Genomic DNA, 9,476 nt, shown 5'->3' with positions numbered 1-9,476 from the left:
ATCAAAATAGCAAACTCTAAAGGGCTGACAAGAGGATAAAAATGTGTATTCAATTGCAGAGAGGCAGTATTAGAGGCTGAATTTTCAGAGACTGCCTATTGGATGCTGCTCCTCTGATCTTAACTTTGAGAAACAAGAAAAAAACTCTCTCCAGGCTTGGAGAGCAGAGCAGAGACTAATGAGGCTCAGAACTGAGGCTAGATGCCCTGGTCAGGGCGAGAAGACTCTGCTCTGCACAAGGCAGAGAGCCAGGAGAAAGGGATGGAGGAAATCAGATGGATGACCTCCCCTTCCTTCCTGATACAGGGCTGAGATAATAAGGTGTTACTGTGAGGAAGGACCCAGGCTCCTGAACTGACAGGTCAGACCTCTAGGAGAGGCATTTAGCACACGTTTTTTTCTTTACAAGTGTAATTTCATGCCTATGACATCTCCTTGTCAGTTGAGGCTTTCTGCTTGGCAGCTCACAGTCATTTAAGAGTGAAGGTCTTGTCAGCTTAGTCTCAGCCCTATGGCTTAGGCAATATGCAGACAGAAAAAAAAAAAAAAAAAATCATGGCCTATGCAGGCAGCTTAGATAAAAGATCACACATGGCTCCTTCCTGAGGCTCACTGACAGGTGCTAAACACAGGAAGGAGATATGATCTGGAAGCAGGGCCTTGCCTCTCCCTTATTATTTGGCTGATGAGGAGGCTATTCCTCCTGCAAGACAAGCTGCTTCTGCGACCAGTGAGGAATGGTGATTTGGGGCAGCCCTGCCCTCCCCTTTTCTCCAGGTTGCCTTGGTGTCCCTTGTCCACACTGTTCCTTCCTGCTGAATGTCAGCATCACCTTTGGCACCACATGTAGTCCACACCATCAAGTGACATGCCAGCAGGAAAGGTTAAGAGGCAGTCGCAACATCCCTGGCCCTTGCGATACCCGTTGCTATCCCCCTAGGGCTCCCCCTGAGATGAGAAGCAACAGAGCAAAGCCATGAGGGCTTGGCGAGAGTGAGAGAGAGTGAGCAAGTGGCGGGACTGGGCTCCCAGCCTCCTCCTAGCCCCCCTGCCAGTGCCCTCAGACTTTCCTCATGAACCGTGCGGTGCAGAGAGGAAGGAGCAGGCTCAGTGCTGTGGCTGTGCATGGGGGAGGAGGCACAGAAACGGGAGAGAGGCAGTGCTGCCAGGTGAATTAGGCTCCACACTTCTCCTTCTCTCCCTTTCCCTCCCTTCACGCACACACACACAAACCACACACTGTCATGGGGAAAACAGGAGGAGGCCAAAGACCCAACAAGTCTAGAAAGAGGGGCCTGGAGAAAGTGAGGAGCAGAGTGGGATGAGAGGAGGCAAAGGTAGGAGGCAAGAGAAAGAAACATTGGGAACCATGTGTCTACAGAATAACTTGTCTACCACTTCCTTCCTGCTCTGCACCATTGCCGATTGCTTGCTGGTGTTACAGGTACCTCTGGGGGAAGTATGCCTTCGCACAACGAGCAGCAAACAACAGACGTAGGCAGTAAAACAAGGAGAATACTCAAACAAACATCGGGTCAAGAAACCTATGCAAAGCCTGGGGGAGGGGAGGAGAACAGACGTTCAACCACTCTTAAAGATTTTTTGTGCTAAGGCGCTTAGCACAGACAGTCGCTGAGTAACTGAGATGGCTTGCAACTGCGCAGCGGCCCCGTCTCGGCTGTCGCTGTCTCCCTTGCTTATTATTCACTTGCTGTGCCTCTTCTTAGAAATGGAGGTCTCCAAGACAGCTTTCTATTATGCAGGTGTACAATGACTTTCAAGTCTGTCGAACACATCTGAGTTGAGGACAAGACCATGTCATGTTCCAGATGAGGGATCTGGCCACAGAATCTCTGCTGATGCAGAAATTAAACAGTGTTTTTTATCCCCTCTCCACACCTGTTTGGTAGCTGGCCGGGAGCAGGCCTCACCTCCTTCACCAAGTGTGGCAGACTCCCAGAGGCAGCAGAAACTAATATTGCTACCATCCCTTATTGCAAACATCATTTTTTGAAGTTAACACCAGCTAGGAGTATGCTTGCATTGGGAGGAAAGAAGGGAAGTAACTTTACATCTTCTCATGCAAAAAACCTTACACAAGATCTGTTTCATACTGTGCAGTCTTCCCCACACATAGCAGAGAGGATCCTCTTGTACAGTTATTTTTAAGATGGGACATTTAAAACTAAAGGAAACTTCAAATCCCTCTTGAGAGGTTCTGAACAAATACATTCAACACTAGACCGTCCTATTCGCAGACAAGGGAAGATGTGGCCCTTTAGCACTTGGCAGGAACAGGATACTTTGGCCTGAGTAAAGCAGCGACCACTGCCTGCTAAACATCGTCAACGTGTCAGCACGTGAGTGAAGCATGGTTTGCCGCAGAGGGAAGTGGAAGGTTGTCACAGAGCACGGTTGTACCCTCCGGTGTGCTTCTTCCACACAAGCAGAACTTTTTCAGTTCCTCTGTCTACAGAGGCCCCATTCCAAGTCTTCATCCTGAGGAACATCTAACTCTGCTGCTGGTGCCAAGGACAGCAGGTAACGCACAGGATGACCTCTTGGTCTGCCTGTGCTTCATCTGCTCACTTGTCAGGACTGGAAACTTATCTATGCTCAGAAGCTGCTGTCATTGAGCAGACTCTGACTGTGTTGGGCTGCTTGCTGTAAACAAGCGTGTCTCGTCAAGCTCCAGGAAAACACGTCTTGCTATTTATGGCTGCGGCTAGCACTTTGCTGCTGTGAGGGTCTCATCGCCTAAGTCTGTGTCTACATTCTCATATTGTTCTCATTACATAGTAACTAAGCTGGGTCAGAGCACCTGATTGCCTTTCAAGCTATAGGGATCTTGCACAGCAGGTGCCTTGTGTGGCGTTCAGGGTGAAACTGCTTATGCAGCTCTTGCAGACACAGAGGGGAAGGAACGGCCCAACTAGCTTGTCCACCCTCCCGGAGAGATGGGAGAGAATCCAGGTCCCTGCTGCACTGGGATCAGTCTGCTTCACCTTGGTCTGCTTAGGACTGGCCCCAACAAACAACAAATAAATGTTCAGAAGATGCCAAAAGCTACCTTCGCCCTGCCTGAACTCAGTGTTAAAGAAATTGCTCATCTACAACATGGACTAGCCAGGCTCACGCCCCTCCTCTGTCTGAAGGGACTCAAACTCTCTCAACACAATTCCTCCTTGCAGAGTTATCTGACTACTCCCTGGAGCAGGTATCCACCTTACAGCAGAAAGCCCAAAAGATTAGGCTAGACAAGGCCTCTTTTTGTTAAGGGCTTTACACAGAGGACACCTTCACCTCATAAATACAGCAAAGTAGAATTATTAAGGGCACACACCACTGTTATGGCCCACCCATCTCCAGATTCCTCTCCTCACATGGAAGAGATTTCTGTGTGGAAATGATTATGTGCCTTTGCTAGAAATTCTTCTCCTAATACTACTTAACACTAACCAAATGCCATGTCTGCTCTTGTGTAGAGTAGTCTTGGAAAGGTGGAGTTCTTTGTAATCACTCCCGTTAAAAGAGCTTTAATTTTCTTCACCTCCATTTCTTAAATTTCTTACATTCTTACATTCTTATTCTTAAATTCTTATATTCTTCTCTTCAGTCTTGTTTACTTCCTCTCACTACCCTTATTTCCTGTTGTCTCCCAGAGGTATCAAACAAATGTGATATAGGCAGTTTGGCTGACTTACTACATTGAGTGTTATATAGCACTACAAGTTTATATTCTTCAGCTGCAGTTACTTGGGGGGGAGTGAACTATCTAGGTCTGAACCACTGCGTTGTATTATAGTGTAAAAGTACATGTCAGTGGCCAGATTCTGATTCCCGTACGCGGGGGTAGTGTAGTCTATGATACCATAATCGCCTCCACCCACTTCAGATGGTTCCTCCGTCTGACCATAAATGATAGCTTCTTTCAGAAGTCTGCTTCTGAAATCTCCACTGTTTGCATTTTTTGCTACTTCTTTTTTTTTTAATGATGTTGCCCTCAGATTCCTCCAGAAAGTGACTTTAGTAATTGATCAGCAGCTCTGTCTTATTTATAAGGCAGCCTGGTAAGGACAGCCCCCAACACCCTGTCTTAGTGAACAGGCATGCTGTAGTCAATAAATCCCTTGCAAATTGCAAAGAAAGGCACTCCTTCCTGGAAGCAAATCAGAACTGGCTCCTAGGAACATGACAAGAGACCAGCAGGTCTTGGAAAAGTTGCCTGTCTTAGATGATTCTCCAAGACAGGCATCCCATTTGTTCGCCTGCCATGCCCTGTTGCCACCTGTGGGACCATAATCTTTACTGACACATTTTTAAGTGATGTAAATGTTAACTTCCTATCTTGTCTTCTGATACTCAGGAAACACCAGCTGGAAAAAATCATGGGAGACTCTGCGGCCTGTGGCATCGTCATGAAGAATATCTCCATTTGCCCAGAAATGCCCTACAAAGACAGCAAGACGCTTCTGGTTGCTGTTTACAGCATTGTTTTTGCCATAGGACTTCCAGCAAATTGCTTAACTTCCCTGCTTACGTTTGTACAAATCCAAAGGAATAAAGTAGTAGCCATCTACATTTTCAGTTTATCATTGTGTGAACTGATGTATTTGAGTACCTTGCCTCTCTGGATTATCTATGTCCAAGATGAGCATCACTGGAAAATGGGTCTAAATGCTTGCAGAGTTACAGGATTTATCTTTTTCTGCAACATATACATCAGCATTCTGCTTTTGTGCTGCATTTCTATGGATCGTTATGTGGCATTGGCATATGCTTTGGAATCAAGGGGGAAAAGGGGACAGAGAAAAGCAATCCTAATAGTATGTTTTCTCTTTGCTATGGTTGCAATAATCCACAGTCCAGTATTTTCTATGGAAGATAATCCACCGGATCTGAAAAACATGACCTGCTTTGAAACTTTCCCCCTTGACACAAAATTGGCTTCTTTCAACTTTGCCAGATTCCTATTTGGATTTGCCATACCTTTCACAATCCTCATTTTCACAAACTACAAAATTTTCCAAAGTACAAAAACAAGCACCAGCTTGAGCTGTCGCCAAAAAGCCAAAGTGAAGTATCTGGCTATCGCCATTATTGTCATTTTCCTGATCTGCTTTGCTCCCTACCATGTGGTCCTCGTAATAAGATCCATCTACTTTATGTTTCATCAAAGTTGTTCATGTCCATTTGAAAGAGATATATATTCAGTTTTTACAGTATTTCTGTGTTTATCCACTGCAAACAGCATTGCTGATCCAATCCTCTATGTGCTGGTTAGTGAAAATGTCAGAAAAGATTTTTACAGGAATCTGAGAAGATGGAGATTGAACTCATCCAAGCTGAATTCATCCACTAATCAGCGGACTGAGAGTGGCAAATTGAAAATGGAAAAAGAATCACAGGAAGGAGTACTGAGAGAAGAAAACAAAGAAGTACCAAAATCATCCCACATTCAGAAGACCTGCAATAGTGGCAAAGACCAAGCAGATGGTAGCTAGCAGTCTGCTGGCAACAAATAAGAAGTTCCCAAGATCAGCTGCAGGCTGCACAATGCAACATGCTATTCACATGGTGACATGCTTTGGGACTTTTATCACAGTGCAGGAGCCAGCAACTCCTTGAGGACTCTACAGAAGGGATACTTCTAATATGTTTTCACTAGAAGAGATTTCTGTTTGTCTCCTATTAGAAAATTTGCCCACCAGTATCATCAGTAAAAACTTTACTTTGCTAAGGACATGTTCAAAAAACTGTCATTTACTTTGAGCCAAATTGAAGTCTTAAAAGCTTATTTTTTGGATCAGCCCTTTTCCTCACACAAATTCAGAACCAGTTTTATCTTCTGAGGTGGCAAAAAAGATCTCTACTGAGGAGAACAACGTAGGGCCTATTCTTCTCGTTTAAATCATTAATTAATTAGGAGGTACATTTTCAGATCCTCATACATGCACTCTGTTGTTGCATTTGTGGTTAAACAGTGGAAAATATTAAAAATGAAGAAGTCTTTCAACAAGAGCCTTGAAAATGTTCTTAATATTTCAGTACACAGTTTAATCCACCTTGCACATTCAGCGGCAGGTAGAGAGCAAAACAGTGGCCAGATAAGCACGTACAAATAGTACTTCTACTGTGTTATCCAAGATCTTGTATAGTTCTGAAATTCTTGAAAATGTATGTTTCTAATGCTTGATATTTTACAATTGGTAGATTTTACTTGTTCTGCAGTTAAATCTGGAATGCACTGGAGTACACAGAATATTTATAAATTTCCAAGTGGAATCAGGGACTGTTTTTATGTCATCTCCAAATGTCTGTTGAACTTGTGTTTCACTTCTGATTAAGATAATTCTTCAGTGTTGGTATCAATCCAGATTTTAGTGTATAGGAGTACTATACAAGAGCTCAGTGCCTTATTGACAAGGAAGGGAGGCAGCATGGAGAATACACTACCTTCTCCTCAGAGATGGGAGCTCCTTGGGACATGCTGGTGTTGCATAAATGAGACTATGCTGGGCAGATTTCACTGTTGCTGCCTCCACTGTAGCTGTGAATAAATTAATGATGATAATACCCTGGGCCTTCAAAGCAGTAATTAAAAAAATAAGAATCATACAAATCTGCCTCCTGCCAAAATTTATCTAAACACCTTCTTCATATTTTTGTATGACCAAAATAAAGCAGACAAAGCACATGAACAAACTGGATGTTTATTTGAATATGAGTTTCTAAAGCGTTCATATCTCTGCTTTATGTGTAATGTTGTATTTTAGTGATTTTTTAAAATTGTTATTAATGTCCACATTTCTGAACTGAACCAACATTAGCTAACATTAATGTAAATATTTGTTAATATTTTACAATTGTTATAGATATTTATGTACATTATGCTTGATTCTTTTATACTTTTGGAAAAAAGGCATTGTGCCAGAATGGCTTTTCCTCAAGTTATTTTATTTATGACATATCTAATTTTTATATTATTTAATATGTTCTCTGGCATCTACTCATGAAATTCTTGTGTCCTTAAAACACAAGAGTAATGTAGTTAACACAATACTGAATGGAATAGGAGATTGTTTCTTGGAGAAATGTGAAATTCTGTTGTGATGCTAATTAACAAACCATGTTTTTCCTATTTTCATATGTGTCCCAGAGATCAAATCCTCTAAAATATTAAGGAGAAACCTGTAAAGTGCTGAATGCCTGTAACTTCTGCTGAAAATCAAACTTTCCATTACTAAAAAACATTTTGCATTTGCATTGCATAGAACAACCCCAGTCAGCCAGGGCACTGTTGAGTAATCTCTGAAGACACATATGCAAACTGCCCCAACCTCAGGATATTCATAGTCTAAATGTAAGGCTTTGATGAATAATAGCAGGGAAATTAGAAGAAACCAAGGAGACACCAACTTCTAAACTGATTTAAATGGATGCAAATTGGATACTCACCTTGATGAATGTAGAAACCTCTCTCTGTTTTTCCTCTGATGAAAAGTTAGTGTATTTATAGCAACTGACACTGGAGCCTAGTGTCATAAATGTAGGGGACAGGGATTAGCAGGGTCTGATACAACACGTGTAATTCTTTTGCCTTGCCTAATTTACTTGCCATTTCACATTACTATATAGTTTTGCATCTTCTCTTAAGGAAAATCCTTGGAGCTTCTTCATTCAGGCACACTCTGAAATAAAATCCTTAGAGATGACAAAACCCTGTGCAACCTGGTCTAACTTTGAAAGTGACCTAGATGATTTCCAGAGGTCCCTTCCAACTTAAATTATTCTGTGACAAAATACTGAAGGGATTACAGGGGCCATATACCATGCAAGGTATCCTCATGGGGAAATTGCAAATCCTGACTTCATTGAATAAACAGAAGAGCAGTGTTTTACATTTGAGTGAGGACACCAAGAAATGCTATTTCCACATTGTTAAAATATCCCATCAGATAAGCCAGCTGTTTCTCATGCGATAAATTGAAGCATGTGATCTCACTGCTTGTCAAGTATCTGACTATGCCATACAGACAAAGGAAGGAGCTCAACATTGGGACACTTTCTGCAGACACAGCAAGGACACTGCTCAGGTCAGAGCAGATCTGAAAGATGGATTGACTGTGTAGATCTTTCCATCATTTCCTACTGCAAGGAAATTATCTACAAGCCTGCAAGGACTGTTTCAGCTTGTAAAGATTCATCTACTACATCAAGTCTTCAGTTCTCAACCCAGCTATCTGGATCTGTCCCTTGTAAACTTCCAGCTTTCTCAACTCAGCTTAAGCTATAAGATGTCCTGGAGAGAGTACAGGACCAAACTTAGGCAGTGCTTGCTAATTTGATCACCAGGTCTCTACACATAAGGTTCAAAGTGGGTAAGTAGCTCACCAGTGTGACAGGGGCCAGATTCTGAAATCTCACTCTGTTTTTTCTCAGCATTTACTCAGGTATAATTCCTAAAAGTTGGTTTAATGAAGACTGGGCTATTTAATAAATAAAATATGATTTTATTTTTACATGTAGCTCAGACATTCCTAATGTACATGGGAGATAAGTGGGTTGCTGATTATTTTGCATTTGTCAGTGAAACATAAAGTGAATCATTTCTGGCTATCACCTAGAGCTGGCCAAACTAGTTTTTGCAAACAATATACTTTATTTGTTTGTTTATTCATCAATTTTAAGTTATTTCTAAACATTTTTAAATTCACTGTTTGTGGTAACTCCCTTATGAACCTCCATTCCTGTCTAAGAAATGTTTTCATATTCAATATTAAATTTTGCATTTAGGCGGTAGTTATTTTTCCTCTACAAAACAGGTAAATGCTGACATGAATGAGCTCAGACTCTCTGAGAGTGACAAAGTTTCATCTGCAGTTGGTGATCTTGTAACGGTTCTCGCTTGGTGCCTGGTAATACATACAAACCAATGTTGAATTTCTGTTCAGTACTGAATGATGAAACCTAATGCAGAACAAAGCTTTCAAAAATGTCCACAATCCAGTCGCTTTTCTTCATGACCATGTTGCCTTTCCTGTCTTCCTACAGGTCACACTATGGGATAGGTCTTTTAGGACACATCCTTTACATAGTGAAATGAAGACATAGTTGCCTAATAGACTGGAATACTTGTCCTATTTCCAAACTAGCACAAAACCCAGGGCAGCAAAGCCACATTGTGCTAAGGGTGAGGGGGTCTCTGAGAGGGATGCAATCATTTTTTTGAACCTCTTGGTGTGCAGGGTATGCATACAGGTAGCAGCATTCTCAAAGTTGGATCTCCCAGCATGTCCTCTACAACTAGTGTCTAGAGGTGAGAATGTCAAAGCTGCGAGTCCTTCCCATCTCTTCCAGTCCCTTTTGGTGTGATTTGCATCCTGGTGCTCTCCCATGCTTTCTCCTGCACAACTGATCTTTGCATAGGAGAGGGGAGCTCCATATACTCCATTTATACCTGGGATTCAGTATGG

General features: G+C 42.3%; 1 protein-coding gene across 1 annotated transcript; it reads left to right on the top strand.

Moving 5' to 3' along the window:
• The first annotated feature begins 201 nt into the window (after positions 1-201).
• On the top strand, positions 202-5,543 carry GPR132 (G protein-coupled receptor 132). The gene is made up of 4 exons (XM_013941021.2): positions 202-307; positions 3,192-3,217; positions 4,018-4,070; positions 4,367-5,543. Exons 1-4 carry the CDS (start codon positions 202-204, stop codon positions 5,502-5,504), a joined length of 1,323 nt encoding a protein of 440 aa, XP_013796475.2. The 3' UTR covers positions 5,505-5,543.
• The last annotated feature ends 3,933 nt before the right edge of the window (positions 5,544-9,476 follow it).

Source organism: Apteryx mantelli, chromosome 4 (genome assembly GCF_036417845.1).
Source record: "Apteryx mantelli isolate bAptMan1 chromosome 4, bAptMan1.hap1, whole genome shotgun sequence".
Taxonomy (NCBI): Eukaryota; Metazoa; Chordata; class Aves; order Apterygiformes; family Apterygidae; genus Apteryx; species Apteryx mantelli.
The sequence above is the reverse complement of the archived record's forward strand: the minus strand, read 5'-3'. Positions and strand labels throughout refer to the sequence as shown.

What these genes read in the sequence shown, in the direction of transcription:
- GPR132 (XM_013941021.2), top strand. Translation starts at nt 202, where the DNA reads ATGCCCTGGTCAGGGCGAGAAGACTCTGCTCTGCACAAGGCAGAGAGC. An exon ending in CCCTTCCTTCCTGATACAGG is followed by an intron (nt 308 to 3,191) that starts GCTGAGATAATA and finishes TCCTCCTTGCAG; the next exon opens with AGTTATCTGACTACTCCCTG. An exon ending in CTGACTACTCCCTGGAGCAG is followed by an intron (nt 3,218 to 4,017) that starts GTATCCACCTTA and finishes AGATTCCTCCAG; the next exon opens with AAAGTGACTTTAGTAATTGA.